Source organism: Ranitomeya imitator, chromosome 9 (genome assembly GCF_032444005.1).
Source record: "Ranitomeya imitator isolate aRanImi1 chromosome 9, aRanImi1.pri, whole genome shotgun sequence".
Lineage (NCBI taxonomy): Eukaryota > Metazoa > Chordata > Amphibia > Anura > Dendrobatidae > Ranitomeya > Ranitomeya imitator.
In genome coordinates, this window is record NC_091290.1 from 156,013,849 (window position 1) to 156,038,231 (window position 24,383).

General features: G+C 54.0%; 1 protein-coding gene across 4 annotated transcripts in view; it reads right to left on the reverse strand.

The window, feature by feature from the left end:
* The window catches only part of KATNB1 (katanin regulatory subunit B1), a 69,713-nt gene that overhangs the window by 32,091 nt on the left and 13,239 nt on the right, over window positions 1–24,383 (reverse strand). For 2 of the 4 annotated variants that reach the window (XM_069739600.1, XM_069739597.1), the window contains exons 2-13: window positions 18,322–18,367; window positions 18,111–18,241; window positions 17,865–17,982; window positions 17,685–17,785; window positions 6,529–6,570; window positions 6,350–6,433; window positions 3,838–3,953; window positions 3,689–3,760; window positions 3,393–3,543; window positions 3,113–3,300; window positions 2,927–3,024; window positions 2,782–2,832 (exon numbers count right to left, since the gene is read on the reverse strand). In XM_069739600.1, the coding sequence (XP_069595701.1) occupies window positions 2,782–2,832; window positions 2,927–3,024; window positions 3,113–3,300; window positions 3,393–3,543; window positions 3,689–3,760; window positions 3,838–3,953; window positions 6,350–6,433; window positions 6,529–6,570; window positions 17,685–17,785; window positions 17,865–17,982; window positions 18,111–18,241; window positions 18,322–18,367 (1,198 nt within the window). Of the gene's footprint in view, window positions 1–2,781; window positions 2,833–2,926; window positions 3,025–3,112; window positions 3,301–3,392; window positions 3,544–3,688; window positions 3,761–3,837; window positions 3,954–6,349; window positions 6,434–6,528; window positions 6,571–17,684; window positions 17,786–17,864; window positions 17,983–18,110; window positions 18,242–18,321; window positions 18,436–20,212; window positions 20,258–24,383 lie in introns of those variants that run through there. The other 2 variants (XM_069739599.1, XM_069739598.1) reach the window with 2 other exon arrangements.

Below are 24,383 nucleotides of genomic sequence, written 5' to 3' on the forward strand. Positions count from 1 at the left end.
GGAGATTAGGAGGAGACCCCAACAGTGAGGACAGACATCCCCCAGTGTGATGTGGAGATTAGGAGGAGACCTCATCAGTGAGGGCAGACATCCCCCAGTGTGATGTGGAGATTAGGAGGAGACCCCACCAGTGAGGGCAGACATCCCCCAGTGTGATGTGGAGATTAGGAGGAGACCCCACCAGTGAGGACAGACACCCCCCAGTGTGATGTGGAGATTAGGAGGAGACCCCACCAGTGAGGGCAGACATCCCCCAGTGTGATGTGGAGATTAGGAGGAGACCCCACCAGTGAGGGCAGACATCCCCCAGTGTGATGTGAAGATTAGGAGGAGACCCCACCAGTGAGGGCAGACATCCCCCAGTGTGATGTGAAGATTAGGAGGAGACCCCACCAGTGAGGGCAGACATCCCCCAGTGTGATGTGGAGATTAGGAGGAGACCCCACCAGTGAGGACAGACACCCCCCAGTGTGATGTGGAGATTAGGAGGAGACCCCACCAGTGAGGGCAGACATCCCCCAGTGTGATGTGAAGATTAGGAGGAGACCCCACCAGTGAGGACAGACATCCCCCAGTGTGATGTGGAGATTAGGAGGAGACCCCACCAGTGAGGACAGACATCCCCCAGTGTGATGTGAAGATTAGGAGGAGACCCCAACAGTGAGGACAGACATCCCCCAGTGTGATGTGGAGATTAGGAGGAGACCCCACCAGTGAGGGCAGACATCCCCCAGTGTGATGTGGAGATTAGGAGGAGACCCCCACCAGTGAGGGCAGACATCCCCCAGTGTGATGTGGAGATTAGGAGGAGACCCCACCAGTGAGGGCAGACATCCCCCAGTGTGATGTGGAGATTAGGAGGAGACCCCACCAGTGAGGACAGACAAACCCCAGTGTGATGTGGAGATTAGGAGGAGACCCCACCAGTGAGGGCAGACATCCCCCAGTGTGATGTGGAGATTAGGAGGAGACCCCACCAGTGAGGGCAGACATCCCCCAGTGTGATGTGAAGATTAGGAGGAGACCCCACCAGTGAGGGCAGACATCCCCCAGTGTGATGTGGAGATTAGGAGGAGACCCCACCAGTGAGGACAGACACCCCCCAGTGTGATGTGGAGATTAGGAGGAGACCCCACCAGTGAGGGCAGACATCCCCCAGTGTGATGTGAAGATTAGGAGGAGACCCCACCAGTGAGGACAGACATCCCCCAGTGTGATGTGGAGATTAGGAGGAGACCCCACCAGTGAGGACAGACACCCCCCAGTGTGATGTGGAGATTAGGAGGAGACCCCACCAGTGAGGACAGACACCCCCCAGTGTGATGTGGAGATTAGGAGGAGACCCCACCAGTGAGGACAGACAAACCCCAGTGTGATGTGGAGATTAGGAGGAGACCCCACCAGTGAGGGCAGACATCCCCCAGTGTGATGTGGAGATTAGGAGGAGACCCCACCAGTGAGGGCAGACATCCCCCAGTGTGATGTGAAGATTAGGAGGAGACCCCACCAGTGAGGGCAGACATCCCCCAGTGTGATGTGAAGATTAGGAGGAGACCCCACCAGTGAGGGCAGACATCCCCCAGTGTGATGTGGAGATTAGGAGGAGACCCCACCAGTGAGGACAGACACCCCCCAGTGTGATGTGGAGATTAGGAGGAGACCCCACCAGTGAGGGCAGACATCCCCCAGTGTGATGTGAAGATTAGGAGGAGACCCCACCAGTGAGGACAGACACCCCCCAGTGTGATGTGGAGATTAGGAGGAGACCCCACCAGTGAGGGCAGACATCCCCCAGTGTGATGTGGAGATTAGGAGGAGACCCCACCAGTGAGGACAGACATCCCCCAGTGTGATGTGGAGATTAGGAGGAGACCCCACCAGTGAGGGCAGACATCCCCCAGTGTGATGTGGAGATTAGGAGGAGACCCCACCAGTGAGGACAGACACCCCCCAGTGTGATGTGGAGATTAGGAGGAGACCCCACCAGTGAGGGCAGACATCCCCCAGTGTGATGTGAAGATTAGGAGGAGACCCCACCAGTGAGGGCAGACACCCCCCAGTGTGATGTGGAGATTAGGAGGAGACCCCACCAGTGAGGACAGACACCCCCCAGTGTGATGTGAAGATTAGGAGGAGACCCCACCAGTGAGGGCACACATCCCCCAGTGTGATGTGGAGATTAGGAGGAGACCCCACCAGTGAGGGCACACATCCCCCAGTGTGATGTGGAGATTAGGAGGAGACCCCACCAGTGAGGGCAGACATCCCCCAGTGTGATGTGAAGATTAGGAGGAGACCCCACCAGTGAGGGCAGACACCCCCCAGTGTGATGTGAAGATTAGGAGGAGACCCCACCAGTGAGGGCAGACACCCCCCAGTGTGATGTGAAGATTAGGAGGAGACCCCACCAGTGAGGGCAGACATCCCCCAGTGTGATGTGAAGATTAGGAGGAGACCCCACCAGTGAGGACAGACATCCCCCAGTGTGATGTGAAGATTAGGAGGAGACCCCACCAGTGAGGACAGACATCCCCCAGTGTGATGTGGAGATTAGGAGGAGACCCCACCAGTGAGGACAGACACCCCCCAGTGTGATGTGGAGATTAGGAGGAGACCCCACCAGTGAGGGCAGACATCCCCCAGTGTGATGTGGAGATTAGGAGGAGACCCCACCAGTGAGGACAGACATCCCCCAGTGTGATGTGGAGATTAGGAGGAGACTCCACCAGTGAGGTCGGTCATCTCCTCGGCATTATGTGTGATGTGTATGTATCATCTTACCGTCCTCTGGAGGGGCCGGGAAAGGTTCACTGTTCCGTGGGGGTGTCCGAGCTGCAGGTGGGAGGAATGACGATAGATATGAAGACGTTCGATGTGTGGCCGTCATTTGATGTGTGGCCGTCAGGAGGTGATGGTTTCCACTTACAGATGGCGTTCTTGGCCTGGAAGATCTCCTTATAATCCTCTGCATTCTGGATCTCGGCCCGGGACTCCTTCTCCTCCTCATCACTGGTTGGGCTGACCCTGTGAGGAGATAACACATCATCTAGTACACAGCATGAAAGTGTCGGGCGTGAGAGGCTCGGGCAGGACCACCAGGGCACGCACCCACCTTTTTGGCTTTGTGCAGGTGGTAGATGGACGCTCGTAGTTACGTCTTAGGGACGATCCTGTTGGAGCGGGCTGACTAACTGGCGTTTCTTTGGGAAGAGACCCCAGTGATCCTGATCCAGTCATTTTTACACGATTTAGGTCAACCACAAAAGAGGACACATTGGACTGGAAGTGAGAGACGCCAATCTGCAAAGCACGAAGGACACATCAAAGAGGTCTAGGGCAACCTGCCCATGGAGCCTGTCGCTGGCCCACAAGGTCACCGGGGAGCCACTCACAAGCTGGTTGTTGCAGATAGACAGGTCTGAGACTTTGCCCCATAACACAGGGATCGTATCAAAGCAGCGTTCTGGTTCCCAGCCATAAACACGCAGCGAATCGCGGCCCCCGCAGAACAGGCAGCCACCATCAGCACTGAAGAGAATGGACCTGCAGAGCAAAACACAAGCAGGTCTGGACGAGGGGAGGGCCGACCCTCCAGCCCCACCGTCAGGGTCACACCGACGTCTGGAGATGCCAGGAAGGTGCAAACCCTGCCGTGTCCTGAAGCGATGGCGTGGCCGACTGTGCTCACCTGGACGCCGTGGCGTCTCCCTCCATGCAGCCCACCGACTGGAACTTCTCCAGATCCCAGAAGCGAACTGTCCTGGAGGGAAACCCGAGTCACAACAAGTCAAAGGACACAAGAAAGGTTCTGGGTGAGAGGGCGGCCCCCCACAGTACCTGTCCGCACTTGCTGACGCCAACAAATACTCATTGGGGTGAAACTCCACAATGTGCACCGGCCCCGAGTGCTCCGTCAGCTCCGCCATTAATTTCCCAGCAACAAGATCCCAAAGCTGAAAAAGAAAAAAAGAAGAGTCACCAGAGAAGGCCCCCACAGCCAGACCGCCACCCAGCATGTCTACGCTCCACCTTAAAGACGAGGGGCCACCCTCCTTGCTGCATTCCCAAAGCCTCCTCCGCTTACCCTGTCCCTCCCTCAATTTCCCTTCCTGTTCACACCTCCGTAACTCCTCCATACCCCTCTCTACTCTCCCCTGTCGGCGTCCCCCTTCCTCTCCTGCCGGCATGCCCCTTCCTCTCAGCTCCCACTCCTGCCGGCATGCCCCTTCCTCTCAGCTCCCACTCCTGCTGGCGTGCCCCTTCCTCTCAGCTCCCACTCCTGCCGGCATGCCCCTTCCTCTCAGCTCCCACTCCTGCTGGCGTGCCCCTTCCTCTCAGCTCCCCTCTCCTGTCGGCGTGCCCCTTCCTCTCAGCTCCCCTCTCCTGTCGGCGTGCCCCTTCCTCTCAGCTCCCCTCTCCTGTCGGCGTGCCCCTTCCTCTCAGCTCCCCTTTCCTGTCGGCGTGCCCCTTCCTCTCAGCTCCCCTCTCCTGTCGGCGTGCCCCTTCCTCTCAGCTCCCACTCCTGCTGGCATGCCCCTTCCTCTCAGCTCCCCTCTCCTGCAGGCGTGCCCCTTCCTCTCAGCTCCCACTCCTGCAGGCGTCCCCCTTCCTCTCAGCTCCCCTCTCCTGTCTGCGTGCCCCTTCCTCTCAGCTCCCACTCCTGCTGGCGTGCCCCTTCCTCTCAGCTCCCACTCCTGCTGGCGTGCACCTTCCTCTCAGCTCCCCTCTCCTGTTGGCGTGCCCCTTCCTCTCAGCTCCCCTCTCCTGCAGGCGTGCCCCTTCCTCTCAGTTCCCCTCACCTGCTGGCGTGCCCCTTCCTCTCAGCTCCCCTCTCCTGTTGGCGTGCCCCTTCCTCTCAGCTCCCCTCTCCTGTCGGCGTGCCCCTTCCTCTCAGCTCCCCTCTCCTGTTGGCGTGCCCCTTCCTCTCAGCTCCCCTCTGCTGTTGGCGTGCCCCTTCCTCTCAGCTCCCCTCTCCTGCAGGCGTGCCCCTTCCTCTCAGCTCCCCTTTGCTGCCTGCGTGCCCCTTCCTCCCCTCCCCTGTAGGCGTGCCTTCTCCTTTCCTCCCCTGCCGGCATGCCCCCTCCTCTCCTCCCCTGCAGCCGTGCCCCTTCCTCTCCTCCTCTGCCAGCGTTCCCCTTCCTCTCCTCCCCTGTCAGCGTGCCCCTTCCTCTCCTCCTCTGCCAGCGTGCCCCTTCCTCTCCTCCTCTGCCAGCGTGCCCCTTCCTCTCCTCCTCTGCCAGCGTGCCCCTTCCTCTCAGCTCCCCTCTCCTGCCGGCGTGCCCCTCCCTCTCAGCTCCCTTCTCCTGCCGGTGTGCCCATTCCTCTCCTCCCCTGCCGGCATGCCCCTTCCTCTCCTCCCCTGCCGGCATGCCCCATCCTCTCCTCCCCTGCCGGCATGCCCCTTCCTCTCCTCCCCTGCCGGCATGCCCCTTCCTCTCCTCCCCTGCCAGCGTGCCCCTTCCTCTCCTCCCCTGCCAGTGTGCCCTGCCAGCGTGCCCCTCCCTCCCAGCTTCCCTCTCCTGCTGGTGTTCCCCTTCCTCTCAGCTCACTTCTCCTGCCGGCGTGCCCCTTCCTCTCAGCTCCCCTCTCCTGCCGGCGTGCCCCTCCCTCTCAGCTCCCCTCTCCTGCCGGTGTGCCCCTTCCTCTCCACCCCTACCGGCGTGCCTCTTCCTCTCCACCCCTACCGGCGTGCCTCTTCCTCTCCACCCCTACCGGCGTGCCTCTTCCTCTCCATCCCTACCGGCGTGCCTCTTCCTCTCCTCCCCTACCGGCGTGCCTCTTCCTCTCCACCCCTACCAGCGTGCCTCTTCCTCTCCACCCCTGCCGGCGTGCCCATTCCTCTCCACCCCTACCGGCGTGCCTCTTCCTCTCCACCCGTACCCGTGTGCCTCTTCCTCTCCTCCCCTGCCGGCGTGCCCATTCCTCTCCTCCCCTGCCGGCGTGCCCCTTCCTCTCCTCCCCTGCCGGCATGCCCCTTCCTCTCCTCCCAGCGTGCCCCTTCCTCTCAGCTCCCCTCTCCTGCTGGTGTTCCCCTTCCTCTCAGCTCCCTTCTCTTGCCGGCGTGCCCCTCCCTCTCAGCTCCCCTCTCCTGCCGGTGTGCCCATTCCTCTCCACCCCTGCCGGCGTGCCCCTTCCTCTCCTCCCCTGCCGGCGTGCCCCTTCCTCTCCTCCCCTGCCGGCGTGCCCCTTCCTCTCCTCCCCTGCCGGCGTGCCCCTTCCTCTCCTCCCCTGCCGGCGTGCCCCTTCCTCTCCTCCCCTGCCGGCGTGCCCCTTCCTCTCCTCCCCTGCCGGCGTGCCCCTTCCTCTCCTCCCCTGCCGGCGTGCCCCTTTCCTCCCCTCCACCACTTACCTTTACTGTGTGGTCATCTGAAGATGATGCTAGCCACTTGCCATCTGGACTGAAGCGTAAACAGCGCACGGCCTGAGTGTGCCCCTAAACATAAAGCAAATGGTGAGGAGACCGATGAGGTGGGGTGTCTAAGCACGAGCAGGTGGAGAATCAGCACGTACAGCAGGGGGCGCACTCACCTTGTATCGAAACACGCATCCCTTCCTGCGCACGTCCCACAGCTGCAAAAAACAAACAAAAGATGAGAAGATAGAAAACAACCAACAGGGTTAGAGCAGCGACGCCGTGGAGGTCCCTAACCTAAGAGCGGTCAGACTATAGAGCTCTGTACTGTAAGGGCGACCACACTATAGAGCTCTGTACCGTAAGAGCGGTCACACTATAGAGCTCTGTACTGTAAGCGGTCACACTATAGATCTCTGTACTGTAAGAGCGGTCACACTATAGAGCTCTGTACTGTAAGAGCGGTCACACTATAGAGCTCTGTACTGTAAGAGCGGTCACACTATAGAGCTCTGTACCGTAAGAGCGGTCACACTATAGAGCTCTGTACTGTAAGCGGTCACACTATAGAGCTCTGTACTGTAAGAGCGGTCACATTATAGAGCTCTGTACTGTAAGAGCGGTCACACTATAGAGCTCTGTACTGTAAGAGCGGTCACACTATAGAGCTCTGTACTGTAAGAGCGGTCACACTATAGAGCTCTGTACTGTAAGAGCGGTCACACTATAGAGCTCTGTACTGTAAGAGAGCTCACACTATAGAGCTCTGTACTGTAAGAGCGGTCACACTATAGAGCACTGTACTGTAAGAGCGGTCACACTATAGAGCTCTGTACTGTAAGAGCGGTCACATTATAGAGATCTGTACTGTAAGAGCGGTCACACTATAGAGCTGTGTACTGTAAGAGCGGTCACACTATAGAGCTCTGTACTGTAAGAGAGCTCACACTATAGAGCTCTGTACTGTAAGAGCGGTCACACTATAGAGCTCTGTACTGTAAGAGAGCTCACACTATAGATCTGTGTACTGTAAGAGCGGTCACATTATAGAGATCTGTACTGTAAGAGCGGTCACACTATAGAGCTGTGTACTGTAAGAGCGGTCACACTATAGAGCTCTGTACTGTAAGAGAGCTCACACTATAGAGCTCTGTACTGTAAGAGCGGTCACACTATAGAGCTCTGTACTGTAAGAGCGGTCACACTATAGAGCTCTGTACTGTAAGAGCAGTCACACTATAGAGCTCTGTACTGTAAGAGCGGTCACACTATAGAGCTCTGTACTGTAAGAGCGGTCACACTATAGAGCTCTGTACTGTAAGAGCGGTCACACTATAGAGCTCTGTACTGTAAGAGCGGTCACACTATAGAGCTCTGTACTGTAAGAGAGCTCACACTATAGATCTGTGTACTGTAAGAGCGGTCACATTATAGAGATCTGTACTGTAAGAGCGGTCACACTATAGAGCTGTGTACTGTAAGAGCGGTCACACTATAGAGCTCTGTACTGTAAGAGAGCTCACACTATAGAGCTCTGTACTGTAAGAGCGGTCACACTATAGAGCTCTGTACTGTAAGAGCGGTCACACTATAGAGCTCTGTACTGTAAGAGCAGTCACACTATAGAGCTCTGTACTGTAAGAGCGGTCACACTATAGAGCTCTGTACTGTAAGAGCGGTCACACTATAGAGCTCTGTACTGTAAGAGAGCTCACACTATAGATCTGTGTACTGTAAGAGCGGTCACATTATAGAGATCTGTACTGTAAGAGCGGTCACACTATAGAGCTGTGTACTGTAAGAGCGGTCACACTATAGAGCTCTGTACTGTAAGAGAGCTCACACTATAGAGCTCTGTACTGTAAGAGCGGTCACACTATAGAGCTCTGTACTGTAAGAGCGGTCACACTATAGAGCTCTGTACTGTAAGAGCAGTCACACTATAGAGCTCTGTACTGTAAGAGCGGTCACACTATAGAGCTCTGTACTGTAAGAGCGGTCACACTATAGAGCTCTGTACTGTAAGAGCGGTCACACTATAGAGCTCTGTACTGTAAGAGCGGTCACACTATAGAGCTCTGTACTGTAAGAGCGGTCACACTATAGAGCTCTGTACTGTAAGAGCGGTCACACTATAGAGCTCTGTACTGTAAGAGCGGTCACACTATAGAGCTTTGTACTGTAAACTGACATGACAAATGAAAATTTTTTTATTATTACCATCTAAATGTCGGTAACGTCTGAACAGGTCAGTGTAGCCGGCAGACTCTAATGCCGCTATTTGGTCGCGAATTGCCATGGCAAACATCAGGACCACACAGTCATGATCTCAGGAAAACGATAGGGATAAGGAGGGGAGAAGCCACTGTCATGTACCCACTCTCAGCACGTGACTTGGGGTTGTGCCTGCAAGGGTTAATCTATCTCCCCACTCTCAGTCCAGCATTCAACCTCTGTCCTATGCTGTGATGGGAGCATAAATCACACACTGACCCAGGCCACACACCCGCTCATACACGCTGCCACCACTCACCGAATACACGGGCGATGAGTCCCGGAAATATTACTCATAATGTCTACCACTCATAAGGCTCACACACCTTAGGCTATGGATTCTTTAGAACATACAAGGTTCAAACTTATTAAAGTTTTGAGCTTTAACCCCTTTACCCCCAAGGGTGGTTTGCACGTTATGGACCGGGCCAATTTTTACAATTCTGACCACTGTCCCTTTATGAGGTTATAACTCTGGAACGCTTCAATGGATCCCGGTGATTCTGACACTGTTTTCTCGTGACATATTGTACTTCATGATAGTGGTAACATTTCTTCGATATGACTTGCATTTATTTGTGAAAAAAATTGGAAATTTGGTGAAAATGTAGCAATTTTCCAACTTTGAATTTTCATGCCCTTAGAGAGGTCGTTCTCTAGCCTTAAAATAATTTGGTCAGATGTGAGGTCATCTATGGAGGAGGATCTGATGAAGGCGATACTATTTCTCAGAACAAATTCATAGACTGCACAAATGTTGTTCAGTACGTTTTTGTTGAAAACTGTTATTTTCCACTTACTGCAGAGTGTATAATAAAATGTAAATATGCAAAAGTTTTTTGTTGAAAAGTGGTTTCCCAATAAATATATTTTATGTTCTATCTAATTGGCTTTCAGATTATTGTATCATAATAATTATTAAAAGCCTGATGTTACCATTTTACTATAGTGAATTTATCACAAACATGAGCCATGCATGAGGGAGTCGTGGAGTCAGAGTTAGAGGTTTGGCTTAAAGACTCCACTGTCCTGTCTTTTACCCCTTTACCCCCAAGGGTGGCTTACACGTTAATGACCGGGCCAATTTTTACAATTCTGACCACTGTCACTTTATGAGGTTATAACTCTGGAACACTTCAACTGATCCTGGTGATTCTGAGATTTGTTTCTCGTGACATATTGCACTTTATGGTAGCGGTAACATTTCTTCAATATCACTTGTGTTTATTTGTGAGAAAAATGGAAATTTGGTGAAAATTTTGGAAGTTTCACAATATTCCAACATTAAATTTTCATGCCCTTATATCACAGAGTTATGTCACACAAAATACTTAATAAGTAACATTTCCCACATGCCTACTTTACATCAGCACAATTTTGGACCCAACTTTTTTGTTAGGGAGTTATAAGCAGGGATGTTGAGTTGGATTTGGAGTCGTGGATTTGGAGACCATTTTGGTGGAGTCGGAGTTGGTATAAAATGGACCGACTCCGAAAATATATAATAAATTGGGTACAGTAGTTCAATGCCGTTTGTGGGGATTATTTTTTTCATAAATGCCTGTCCTATTCCTGATCTAAGGTCTAGAGTTTTAGCTGAGATGAATCTGTGCTGCAGTTTATGTTCATGATAAATAGTGAGGCTCCTCTACAGATAAGGGGAAAAAAAACACAGGGAAGGAATGCCTGCATTCATCTCAGAACTTCTGGAGTCAACAGGAAAGCAGGAGTAAAGAAGGTAAGTACTTCCTAAAACGTATGTAAACTTTCCATAAACTGCGCATAAATCAATAGTCCAGTATATGTTGTCTCTGTAGGCTTGATGTTTTAGTTTGTTTTTCCTCTTAGCTCATGTTTGGAGAAATTATCTGCTCTGATGACTTATGTACACTATACATAGAATATAAGGGGAAAAATGTTTTCTAACATCTGTCACGGATCCCTTCTCCGTGGTGTCACTTATTCGTCACGTGCCTGCTCTCACACGTGACTTGGGGTTGTGCCTGCAAGGGTTAATCTATCTCCCCACTCTCAGTCCAGCACTCAACCTCTATCCTATGCTGTAATGGGAGTATAAATCACACACTGACCCAGGCCACACACCCGCTCATACGCGCTGCCACCACTCACCGAATACACGGGCGATGAGTCCTGGAACTAACAATAATACTAATAAAAATATGTCTATCACACATAAGGCTCACACACCTTTAGGCTATGGATTCTTTAGAACATTCAAGGTTCAACTTGTTAAAGTTGTATACTTTAATAGCAAAAGTTCAATGCTTACAATAAGAAAAAGGTATAAAAATATGATAATAAAAAGACATACAACTTATGCAAAACAGTGTCAAAATAAACAGATGATTTCTGTAAGTTTTCTCCTAACTGGTAGTCTGCTTTCTCCTCCCAGAGCGGGGTGGATGGAGTTGGTGGAACATCAGCTTCTCAGGCTGCCCTCACATGTGAACACCATTCTCTGTCTGCAGCCTAAATTTATAACTTTTGTCTGAGGTCAGGTTTCTAGACCGGCCTCCCAGGTTAATATCAATTGCGGTCTGTTTGATTTGGCCACCGCCGCTCTACTAATGAATATATTATTTTCTCTTGTGGAAGGTTCTCAGGGATACATTCCCTCAGGCCGCAATTAGCGTCTCCCCTCCAAGACCTAGAAGGTGCCAAATGTTGCTTTTCCTCTCGGCCCTAGCTAGACCCCCGGTGAGATATGGAGACAGAATTTCTACTAGTCCCAAGGAAGTACCTATTAACACCTAGGTGCGATTTGCCTTCAGGACAGATGTTACATGATCACTAGTCACACATATAACCCTAGACATATGTCCACACACACAATATATATATATATATATATATATATATATATATATATATATATATTATTTCACCACAATCTCAAATTCAGAAATACAGTAACAGATCGATGAGGACATATATATTTGCGTTTGTTCTGGAATGTGATTCAGTACAAACATGCTCCCTCCCTCCTCCCCTCTTCATAGTGGTAAAAATGCTCCTTCAGGAGCTTCCAATCTAAAAAGACATTTACAACGCTGCCACCCAGAAGTTTACAAAGCTGTGACTGAAAAAGATCACAGCAGCACCAAGAAACCAGAGACCAGCACTTCCCGCCAGGCAAAGGAGGAGGAAAGAACGTCTCAAACGTCAGTTACAAGATATTTGTAAGTGACAAAGTTACTGTAACAATGACAGCAGATGTGTTTAAGAGACAGCTCATCGAGCTTTTTGTGAAGGACCGTGTACCATTATTATTTGCACGACCAGCTTTTACAGCTCTTAATGGAGGAATGGCCCACAAACTGGGTGTTTCTCTGGAAAGAGGAAGTATTAGAAAATTAGTGATCGAAGAAGCCCTTAACCAAAAGGAAGATATTAAAAAGACTCTCAAGAGACGCTATGTATTTCTTAAAATGGATGCTTGCACACATCACAGAGTGAACTATTTTGCTATCAACGTTTGATATGATTGTGACAACAAAAAAATTGTTACTAAGAAACTGGCAGTAAAAGATACTAAAGCTCATCACAGCAGCCAGTTTCTCCAGACCTTAGTGGAAAAAGTTCTGCAAGTTTATGAACTCAAAAAAGAACACGTTCTTGCTATTGTAACTGATAATGCTGCAAATATGATAAGTACAATTAAACTGATAAATGAGAATAATGAAGGTGAACAGCAGCTGGAAGAACATTTCACATTCAGCATGTTGGAGATGGAAGCCACAGTCCTGTTCCCATAACAAACAGATATTACTACAGAACCGCAAAATGATTCTTAACAAATAGATGATCTTGGTGCAGCTGCTTCACACCTCTTTCCTATCCATCGCATGCGCTGTGTTGTGCACACGATGCAACTGGGAATAAGAGGTAGTCTGCAAGAGGGACATGCTGGAACTCTCATTAGCCAAGTGAGGAAATTGGCGATTGCTGCCAGAACCCCTAAAATTGATTCCATCTTGAAGAGACGAGCTGGATAAGGGGCGATTGTGGATCAAGTCACTCGGTGGGGCAGCGCCTATTTAATGATTGAGCGACTGCTTGAGCTGAAACCCTTCCTTGTAGATATGGCCATCCCTCAGGTAACACTACATGAAGGTCAATGGACACATGTGGCTGAACTGAAAGAATTGCTTCATCACCCATTTACAGTGACAAAAAGTTACACGCTGAGGATTTACCTCCTGGCATTTTTATAAAGGAGTGGAAGAACTTGTTGTTTTGCCTGTCCCAAAGAGGAGGATTAATCGCAGATGGCATTGATGCTTCAATGAAATGGAGACATTGCTATTAGAAAATAAAACTCTTCTGGCAGCTGTTTATGTGGACCCGAGTCATCGTATATTGCTGGGTGATCAACAGCTTACTAAAGGAAAAGAAGCTCTGACTGAGGTAACAGGATGAGTGGCTACAGGACGGCCAAGAGCAAGAGGACTCGGGTCCTGCCAGTGCTGCTGCTGCCGTTCCTTCATCCTCGTCAGATGAGGACTTTGATTTCGACAAGTATTAGGACGACATGTAGCAGGCAAAGCGTCACCGCAGGGAAAAGATTCCACTCCCATAGAAAACAGAGTGACCATATTTCAGCAACATTTCTCACTTGTTCTCAAAGTAGAAGAGTTCAATCAAAACTGACTGCGCACGAGGCAATTCCTTTACACCCTGAAATTGTTAGAGATGTCGCCCATGTGGTCACTGCTTTACCACCAACCCAAGATAGTGTAGAGGTCGTTCTCCAGCCGTAAAATAATGAGGTCAGATGTGAGGTCATCTATGGAGTAGGATCTGATGGAGGCGATACTATTTCTCAGAAAAAATATGTAGAATTGAGAGTCCTCAGTGGTTGATACCTTTTAATGGCCAACTGAAAAGATGGTAACAAATTGCAAACTTGGGAGACTACTCGGGTCTCTTCATCAGGCATATATTTAGAAAACACCGTGTGCACAGCTATGGGGTGGTGCTAAGGTTAGGTTCTCAAACCATTAATATAGTAAAAGTAAACCTTGCATTCAACGTAAATGCATAAAGATGAATTTATTGTAGCACATGAATGAAACGTTTCGGTCCACACGGACCTTCATCAGTAACGTGATATGCTGGGCTTGTATATAACCTAGTTCCCAGAACGGACTGTATGTGAAAAGTACCTAAGCGGTATATGAGACACAGAGAATATGGACAGGCGGGTACTTCTGCCGCTGGGCATTAAGTGGTATATAGGAGCTGGGAGAGGAAGGAGAGCAGGCCGCACGTCGTGACACCGGACATATCCGCCCTCTCTCCTTCCTCTCCTAAATATAGGAATTTCTTTTAGTCTTTGCCTGATGAAGAGACCTGTGTATTATTGAAAGCTGCAATTTGTTACCATCTTTTCAGTTGGCCATTAAAAGGTATCAACCACTGAGGACTCTCAATTCTACATATTTTTCTATCTACTGGCTAACACGGCACCAAGATATATATATTTCTCAGAACAAATAGACGGCACAAATGTTATTCAGTGTGTTTTTTGTTGAAAACTGTTATTTCCACTTACTGCAGAGTGTATAATAAATTGTAAACATGCAAAAGTTTTTTTTGTTCTAAAGTTGTTTTCCAATATATTTTATGTTCTATCTAAATGGCTTGATTACTGTATCATAATGATGATTAATAGCCTGATGTTACCACTTTACTACAGTAAATGTATGACTTAAACATGAGCCATGTATGAGGGAGTCGGAGTCATGGGCACGGAGGAGTCGGAGGTTTGGCTTACTGACTCCAATGTCCTGATTATAAGGGTTAAAAGTTGTTGTGCAATTTGTCCTGAGTACGCTGACGCCCCATATGTGGGGGTAAACCACTGTTTGGGTGCATGGCAGAGCTCGGAAGGGAAGGAGCGCCAGATTTTACCGTTATGGTTTGCAGGTGCCATGACCCACTGGGAGAGCCCATGAGGGGCCGAAACAGCAGAACCCCCATAAGTGACCCCATTTTATGAATTACACCTCTCAATGAATTCATCTAGGCGTGCGTGCAGTAGTCATACTGACACCATGGGTGTGTCACAGAATATTATACCATTGGGCAGCCATGTGGAGGGACTTGGGAGGAACGGGGCGCTACTTGCCTATTCAAATGAATAGGTCTGTGCACATCAGTGGCTTTCCACGGACCGTGTGTCCGAGGGCAAAACACGCTGACATGTCCGTTTTTTTATGTCAGCACGGGCCACCAAACATCCATACCACGTGCATACGCATGACACGCATCAGCGTTACAGTAAGGCTGGGTTCACATTTGCAGTTGAGTCCGCAGCGTTTCGTACGCACCCGCATGGCAAAATGCATGAGAACGCTGTGTTTTTTATATCACATCAACTTATCTTTGCACGCATTTTTGCATGCCTTCGCGTTATTTATGCGCATGCGTTTGATAGGAAAAAGATTTTCCAGGAGAATTGCCTTGACATAAGCCACGCCCAATGGGGGTGTCTCATGGGATTTCTGTATATAGACCTTGTGCAAATGCAAGCGAATGCATGTCCTTGCGTTGCTATGGACTAATGCGTTGTTTTGACGCACTCCTTCCGCAAGCGTCCGCGAGCGTATGGCAGTGGAAATTTGACACCAAAAATTCTAATATGGTGCGTCAGCCGCACACCGCGAAAATACGCATGTGTAAGCAAACGCGAGCGAACGCATGCACCTGCATCTACAATGTTAAAGATAGGAAATGAAGATGCATGCGGATGTAGAGGTCAGAAAAGCTTTCATCATGTTCCCCTACTTGTGCCGATCGCCGGCAGAGCAGGGGAGAATGGTGAGAGCTGTGTTCAGCAGCCGGCGCCGGGGAACAGCGCTTACTGTAACGCTTCTTCCCTGGCGCCTGTCTGTGTGGTACTGATGTGGCACAGGAAGCCACACGTGTGCCGCAAGTATTGGACACACGGACACTGACATCTCCGGTACCGGAAATATCAGGACGGGTGAAAGAAACCTTCTATCAGGTTGTTAGGCAGCCGTCACACACTAAAAGACGCTTTCTACTACAAAAAATATTTTTTGCGTTACCACATTTTGAGAGCTATAATTTTTCCATATTTTGGTCCACAGAGTCATGTGAGGTCTTGTTCTTTGCGGGACGAGTTGACGTTTTTATTGGTAACATTTTCTGACACGTGACATTTTTGATCGCTTTTTATTCCGATTTTTGTGAGGAAGAATGACCAAAAACCAGCTATTCATGAATTTCTTTTGGGGGAGGCATTTATACCGTTCTGCGTTTGGTAAAATTGATAAAGCAGTTTTATTCTTCGGGTCAGTACGATTACAGCGACACCTCATTTATATAATTTTTTTATGTTTTGGCGCTTTTATACAATAAAAACTTTTAAAGAAAAAATAATTATTTTTGCATCGCTTTATTCTGAGGAGTATAACTTTTTTATTTTTTTGCTGATGATGATGTATGGCGGCTCGTTTTGTGCGGGACAATATGACGCTTTCAGCGGTACCAGGGTTATTTATATCCATCTTTTTGATCCCGTGTTATTCCACTTTTTATTCGGCGGTATGATAATAAAGGGTTGTTTTTTTGCCGTTTTTACGGTGTTCACTGAAGGGGTTAACTAGTGAAATAGTTTTATAAGTTGGGTCATTATCATTACTGATGTGGCGATACTACATAGGTGTACTTTTTATTGTTTAGAATTTTTTTTCCACTCATTTATTTATTGACAGAATATTTTTGAAATATTTTGTCAATTATTTAAACCATTTTTTGACTTAATTCTTACTTTTACACTTTGTCCCACTATGGGTGACTCATTTTGTGCATGCTACAGATGCCGTCTGACCTCAGCTCTGGAGATGACCATGATGACACAGGATCTCCACGGCGTGACACAGGGTCTCCGATCCACGGGCAGAGAGGCCGATCATGTCTGACAGCAGTGTTCCAGGGGATAACGTGGCGGGAGCGGTCCGTGCACTGTGTCACAGCTGAAACCCGGCCGCACGCCCCATCGCTAATGACGCCCTATTCCGTCCATGGGAATTACATCCCAGGTCACATGGACGGAGCAGTACAGCCGAGGTCAGAGAGGGGATAATACAAAGGGTGCAGTGCTTAGAATAAAAGGATAGAAAAATATGGAAACAACAAGTGACATACAAATATGCAAAACAGTGATAAAATAGAAGGGAGAAACGTAGAGAAATATCCGGCATTCTGCTCCCTGAGGGGGGATGAGTATGGATCAGCCGGCTGCCCCTCAGTCTGTGAGGAGAGCACAAGCTATAGTCTCAGCCCGGAGATCAGATCTCTACACCAGCCTTCCATGATAATATTCCTGGTTTGTGACTGGACCGTGGCTGTGACCCAATGAATACGTTAGTTTCTCTCTACACGCTCTGTGTCTTAGCCTTTCTTCCCATAGTACACAGCAGTTGTCAAACTGCACATTCCGTGTCTTCCTACAAAGGCATCAGAGGTGTGAAAGGTTTCCAATTCTGCGTGTTCTCAGGAAGGCCCCCTGGGGTCTGAGACCCTGCGACCAGGAAAGCCGCCTTTGTGATAGATAACATAGCCTATGACCTTTGTGATGAGCTGCAGCCCAAGAACAGATGCTAATTTACTGAAGGCCATACATCGCCCACAAATACAGCTTCCCTACAACCACACTCTGCTAAACATTTATATGATGTAGTCACTATTGACAGCAGCATCTAAGGGGTTAAACAGATATGATCGTGGCTGGTGCAGCTAGTTGCCAGCTATAGTGGACAGCTGCTGGATTGTCACCTGTATGGGGAGGCTAGTCTCATATCTCCGGGCAGTAAAAAGACGTAATGGCGGTCATTAAGGGGTTAATGTGGGATTAATAGGCTGGATGCATAGCTGGCATCTCATGGGAGTCTTAGTTTCTGCTGGAGGTGATGGATTATGGGTCGTACTGGACGGCGATACCCCCTCGACTGGGCGTGAGGGGTCATCTATAGTAATGAGGTATTGTACAGGGTTAATCTCACTATACCTTAATATTTGTGTCCAGAGACCCCGAGGCCACAAAGTCTCCGTACGGGTGGAAATCCAGGCTGCAGACCCCGGCCTTGTGCCCCATTAACGTCCTTTGTACTGAGGGCGAGAAGGAAGGGTCAGACAAGGTGCCCCCCCTCAACACTACACCCCTGCCCCCAAGGAAGGGGTCACTTACTTTTAGCTTCTTCCATATTCCACACCCGCAGAGAACCAGACTGAGATCCAGCCACAATCAGCTTCTCGGAGATGCTGAATCGGACGCTCTCCACCGGGGACGTGTGGCCAGTTAGGCTCTGTAAATAGACACGGCCATATTAGCGACAAAGGAAGGACAGCGGCCGACAGGGAGGGGCCCCCCTCGTGAAAGGGCAAGACAAAAGGGGGCACTCCATCGGGGCAGGGCGAGGAGACGGACCCTCACCATTATACAGTTGGGTTTGTTCACGGACCACAGGTTGACGCGGCAGTCATCTCCGCCGGTGGCAAGGAGGCGGCCCGAGCTCTTCCCCAGGGCGAGCGTAGACACGGTACTGGCATGAGCCACAATTTCTTCTGTAAGACAGGAAAGGTCACAGGCTGCAGCACTGGCACCACAGGCCCACCCATCCGCCCAATGTGCCCACCACACTCACGCAGCTTCCAGGATCTCTTTGTCACTCCTGAAGTAGCCATGGCTGTCTGGGAAGGAACAGAAGAGCATCACAAGGTGAAGGCGGCCCAGGATTCAGGGAGAGGACCCTCCAAGTCTTCAGCACAAAAACCCCACAGGAAGGAAACCACGAATGTAGAGGTAACAATATTACAAGGGTCACCACAGAACGGAGCCCCCCGAACACCTCAATATCACAGAGGAACGTCCCAGTACTGAGCCCCCCGAACACCTCAATATCACAGAGGAACGTCCCAGTACTGAGCCCGCCGAACACCTCAATATCACAGAGGAACGTCCCAGTACTGAGCCCCCCGAACACCTCACTATCACAGAGGAACGTCCCACTACTGAGCCCCCCGAACACCTCAATATCACAGAGGAACGCCCCAGTACTGAGCCCCCCGAACACCTCAATATCACAGAGGAACGTCCCAGTACTGAGCCCCCCGAACACCTCAATATCACAGAGGAACGCCCCACTACTGAGCCCCCCGAACACCTCAATATCGCAGAGGAACGCCCCAGTACTGAGCCCCCCGAACACCTCACTATCACAGAGGAACGTCCCAGTACTGAGCCCCCCGAACACCTCAATATCACAGAGGAACGTCCCAGTACTGAACCCCCCCGAACACATCAATATCACAGAGGAACGTCCCAGTACTGAGCCCCCCGAACACCTCACTATCACAGAGGAACGCCCCAGTACTGAGCCCCCCGAACACCTCAATATCACAGAGGAACGTCCCAGTACTGAGCCCCCGAACACCTCAATATCACGGAGGAACGTCCCAGTACTGAGCCCCCCGAACACCTCAATATCACAGAGGAACGTCCCAGTACTGAACCCCCCCGAACACATCAATATCACAGAGGAACGTCCCAGTACTGAGCCCCCCGAACACCTCACTATCACAGAGGAACGCCCCAGTACTGAACCCCCCGAACACCTCAATATCACAGAGCAACGCCCCAGTACTGAACCCCCCCGAACACATCAATATCACAGAGGAACGTCCCAGTACTGAGCCCCCCGAACACCTCACCATCACAGAGGAACGTCCCACTACTGAGCCCCCCGAACACCTCAATGTCACAGAGGAACGCCCCAGTACTGAGCCCCCCGAACACCTCAATATCACAGGGGAACGTCCGAGTACTGAGCCCCCCGAACACCTCAATATCACAGAGGAACGCCCCACTACTGAGCCCCCGAACACCTCACTATCACAGAGGAACGCCCCAGTACTGAGCCCCCCGAACACCTCAATATCACAGAGGAACGTCCCAGTACTGAGCCTCCCGAACACCTCAATATCACAAAGGAACGTCCCAGTACTGAGCCTCCCGAACACATCAATATCACAGAGGAACGCCCCAGTACTGAGCCCCCCCAACACCTCAATATCACAGAGGAACGCCCGGACACCAAGCCAGTTCCCCGGTCACTCCCTCCCTCCTCCCGCCGTTCCCCGGTCACTCCCTCCCTCCTCCCGCCGTTCCCCGGTCACTCCCTCCCCCCGCTGCCGCCGTTCCCCGGTCACTCACTTCCTCCTCCCGATGCCCGGTCACTCACTCCCTCCTCCCGATGTCGCCGTTCCCCTGTCTCTCACTCCCTCCTCCCGGTGCCGTCGTTCCCCGGTCACTCCCTCCCTCCTCCCGCCGTTCCCCGGTCACTCACTCCCTCCCCCCGCTGCCGCCGTTCCCCGGTCACTCACTCCCTCCTCCCGATCACTCACTCCTTCCGGTGCCCGGTCACTCACTCCCTCCTCCCGGTGCCGCCATTCCCCGGTCACTCACTCCCTCCCGATGCCGCCGTTTCCCGTTCCCTCACTCCCTCCTCCCGATGCGGCCGTTTCCCGGTCACTCACTCCCTCCTCCCGGTGCCGCCGTTTCCCGGTCTCTCACTCCCTCCTCCCGGTGCCGCCATTCCCCGTTCACTCACTCCCTCCTCCCGGTGCCGCCGTTCCCTGGTCACTCACTCCCTCCTCCCGGTGCCGCCGTTCCCCGGTCACTCACTCCCTCCTCCCATTCCCCGGTCACTCACTCCCTCCTCCCGATGCCGCTGGTTCCCGGTCACTCACTCCCTCCTCCCGATGCCGCTGGTTCCGGTCACTCACTGCCTCCTCCCGATGCCGCTGGTTCCAGTCACTCACTCCCTCCTCCCGATGACGCTGGTTCCCGGTCACTCACTCCCTCCTCCCGGTGGCGCCGTTCCCCGGTCTCTCACTCCCTCCTCCCGATGCTGCCGTTCCCCGGTCACTCCCTCCCTCCTCCCGCCGTTCCCTGGTCACACACTCCCTCCCCCCGCTGCCGCCGTTCCCCGGTCACTCCCTCCCTCCTCCCGGTCACTCATTCCCGGTGCCACCATTCCCCGGTCACTCACTCCCTCCTCCCGGTGCCGCCGTTCCCCAGTCACTCACTCCCTCCTTCCGATGCCGCCGTTTCCCGGTCTCTCACTCCCTCCTCCCGGTGCCGCCGTTCCCCTGTCTCTCACTCCCTCCTCCCGGTGCCACCGTTCCCCGGTCACTCCCTCCGTCCTCCCGCCGTTCCCCGGTCACTCACTCCCTCCCCCCGCTGCCGCCATTCCCCGGTCACTCCCTCCCTCCTCCCGGTGCCCGTTTACTCACTCCCTCCTCCCGGTGCCGCCGTTCCCCGGTCACTCACTCCCTCCTCCCGGTGCCCGGTCACTCACTCCCTCCTCCCGGTGCCGCCGTTCCCCGGTCACTCACTCCCTACTCCCGATGCCGCCGGTTCCCAGTCACTCACTCCCTCCTCCCGGTGCCGCCGTTTCCCGGACTCTCACTCCCTCCTCCCGGTGCCGCCGTTTCTCGGTCTCTCACTCCCTCCTCCCGATGCCGCCGTTCCCCCTGTCTCTCACTCCCTCCTCCCGGAGCCGCCATTCCCCGGTCTCTCACTCCCTCCTCCCGGTGCCGCCGTTCCCCGGTCACTCACTCCCTCCTCCCGGTGCCGCCGTTCCCCAGTCACTCACTCCCTCCTTCCGATGCCGCCGTTTCCCGGTCTCTCACTCCCTCCTCCCGGTGCCGCCGTTCCCCGGTCACTCACTCCCTCCTCCCGGTGCCGCCGTTCCCCGGTCACTCACTCCCTCCTCCCATTCCCCGGTCACTCACTCCCTCCTCCCGATGCCGCTGGTTCCCGGTCACTCACTCCCTCCTCCCGATGCCGCAGGTTCCGGTCACTCACTCCCTCCTCCCGATGCCGCTGGTTCCGGTCACTCACTCCCTCCTCCCGATGCCGCTGGTTCCCGGTCACACACTCCCTCCTCCCGGTCACTCACTCCCTCCTCCCGGTGCCGCCGTTCCCCCTGTCTCTCACTCCCTCCTCCCGGAGCCGCCGTTCCCCAGTCTCTCACTCCCTCCTCCCGGTGCCGCCGTTCCCCGGTCACTCACTCCCTCCTCCCGGTGCCGCCGTTCCCCGGTCACTCACTCCCTCCTCCCATTCCCCGGTCACTCACTCCCTCCTCCCGATGCCGCTGGTTCCCGGTCACTCACTCCCTCCTCCCGATGCCGCTGGTTCCGGTCACTCACTCCCTCCTCCCGGTGCCGCCGTTCCCCAGTCACTCACTCCCTCCTCCCGGTGGCGCCGTTCCCCAGTCACTCACTCCCTCCTCGCGGTGGCGCCGTTCCCCGGTCTCTCACTCCCTCCTCCCGATGCCGCCGTTCCCCGGTCACTCCCTCCCTCCTCCCGCCGTTCCCTGGTCACACACTCCCTCCCCCCGCTGCCGCCGTTCCCCGGTCACTCCCTCCCTCCTCCCGGTCACTCATTCCCGGTGCCGCCATTCCCCGGTCACTCACTCCCTCCTCCCGGTGCCGCCGTTCCCCAGTCACTCACTCCCTCCTCCCGATGCCGCCGTTCCCCTGTCTCTCACTCCCTCCTCCCGGTGCCGCCGTTCCCCGGTCACTCCCTCCGTCCTCCCGCCGTTCCCCGATCACTCACTCCCTCCCCCCGCTGCCGCCGTTCCCCGGTCACTCACTCCCTCCTCCCGGTGCCGCCGTTCCCCGGTCACTCACTCCCTCCTCCCGGTCACTCACTCCCTCCTCCCAGTACAGCCATTCCCCGGTCACTCACTCACTCCTCCCGGTGCCCGGTCTCTCAATCCCTCCTCCCGGTGCCGCCGTTCCCGTCTCTCACTCCCTCCTCCCGATGCCGCCGTTCCCCGGTCACTCACTCCCTCCTCCCGGTACCCGCCATTCCCCGGTCACTCACTCCCTCCTCCCGATGCCGCCGTTCCCCGGTCACTCACTCCCTCCTCCCGGTACAGCCATTCCCCGGTCACTCACTCACTCCTCCCGGTGCCCGGTCTCTCACTCCCTCCTCGCGGTGCCGCCGTTCCCGTCTCTCACTCCCTCCTCCCGATGCCGCCGTTCCCGTCTCTCACTCCCTCCTCCCGATGCCGCCGTTCCCCGGTCACTCACTCCCTCCTCCCGGTACCGCCATTCCCCGGTCACTCACTCCCTCCTCCCGATGCCGCCGTTCCCCGGTCACTCACTCCCTCCTCCCGATGCCGCTGGTTCCCGGTCACTCACTCCCTCCTCCCGATGCCGCTGGTTCCCGGTCACTCACTCCCTCCTCCCGGTTCCCAGTCACTCACTCCCTCCTCCCGGTACCGCCATTCCCCGGTCACTCAGTCCCTCCTCCCGATGCCGCCGTTCCCCGGTCACTCACTCCCTCCTCCCGATGCCGCTGATTCCCGGTCACTCACTCCCTCCTCCCGATGCCGCTGGTTCCCGGTCACTCACTCCCTCCTCCCGATGCCGCTGGTTCCCAGTCACTCACTCCCTCCTCCCGGTTCCCAGTCACTCACTCCCTCCTCCCGGTACCGCCGTTCCCCGGTCACTCACTCCCTCCTCCCGGTACCCGCCATTCCCCGGTCACTCACTCCCTCCTCCCGGTGCCGCTGTTCCCCACTCACTCCCTCCTCCCGATGCCGCTGGTTCCCGGTCACTCACTCCCTCCTCCCAGTGCCGCCGTTCCCCGGTCACTCACTCCCTCCTCCCGATGCCGCTGGTTCCCGGTCACTCACTCCCTCCTCCCGATGCCGCTGGTTCCCGGTCACTCACTCCCTCCTCCCGGATCCCAGTCACTCACTCCCTCCTCCCGGTACCGCCATTCCCCGGTCCCTCAGTCCCTCCTCCCGGTGCCGCCGTTCCCCGGTCACTCACTCCCTCCTCCCGATGTCGCTGGTTCCCGGTCACTCACTCCCTCCTCCCGGTACCGCCATTCCCCGGTCACTCACTCCCTCCTCCCGGTGCCGCCGTTCCCCGGTCACTCACTCCCTCCTCCCGATGCCGCTGGTTCCCGGTCACTCACTCCCTCCTCCCAGTACCGCCATTCCCCGGTCACTCAGTCCCTCCTCCCGGTGCCGCCGTTCCCCGGTCACTCACTCCCTCCTCCCGGTGCCGCCGATTCCCGTTCCCTCACTCCCTCCTCCTGGTGCCGCCGTTCCCCGGCACTCACTCCCTCCTCCCGGTGCCGCCGTTCCCCGGTCACTCCCTCCTTCCTCCCGCCGTTCCCCGGTCACTCACTCCCTCCCCCCGCTGCCGCCGTTCCCCGGTCACTCACTCCCTCCCTCCTCCCGGTACCGCCATTCCCCGGTCACTCACTCCCTCCTCCCGATGCCGCCGTTCCCCGGGCACTCACTCCCTCCTCCCGGTGCCGCCGTTCCCCGGTCACTCCCTCCCTCCTCCCGATGCCGCTGGTTCCCGGTCACTTACTCCCTCCTCCCGGTTCCCAGTCACTCACTCCCTCCTCCCGGTACCCGCCATTCCCCGGTCCCTCAGTCCCTCCTCCCGGTGCCGCCGTTCCCCGGTCACTCACTCCCTCCTCCCGATGTCGCTGGTTCCCGGTCACTCACTCCCTCCTCCCGGTACCGCCATTCCCCGGTCACTCACTCCCTCCTCCCGGTGCCGCCGTTCCCCGGTCACTCACTCCCTCCTCCCGATGCCGCTGGTTCCCGGTCACTCACTCCCTCCTCCCAGTACCGCCATTCCCCGGTCACTCAGTCCCTCCTCCCGGTGCCGC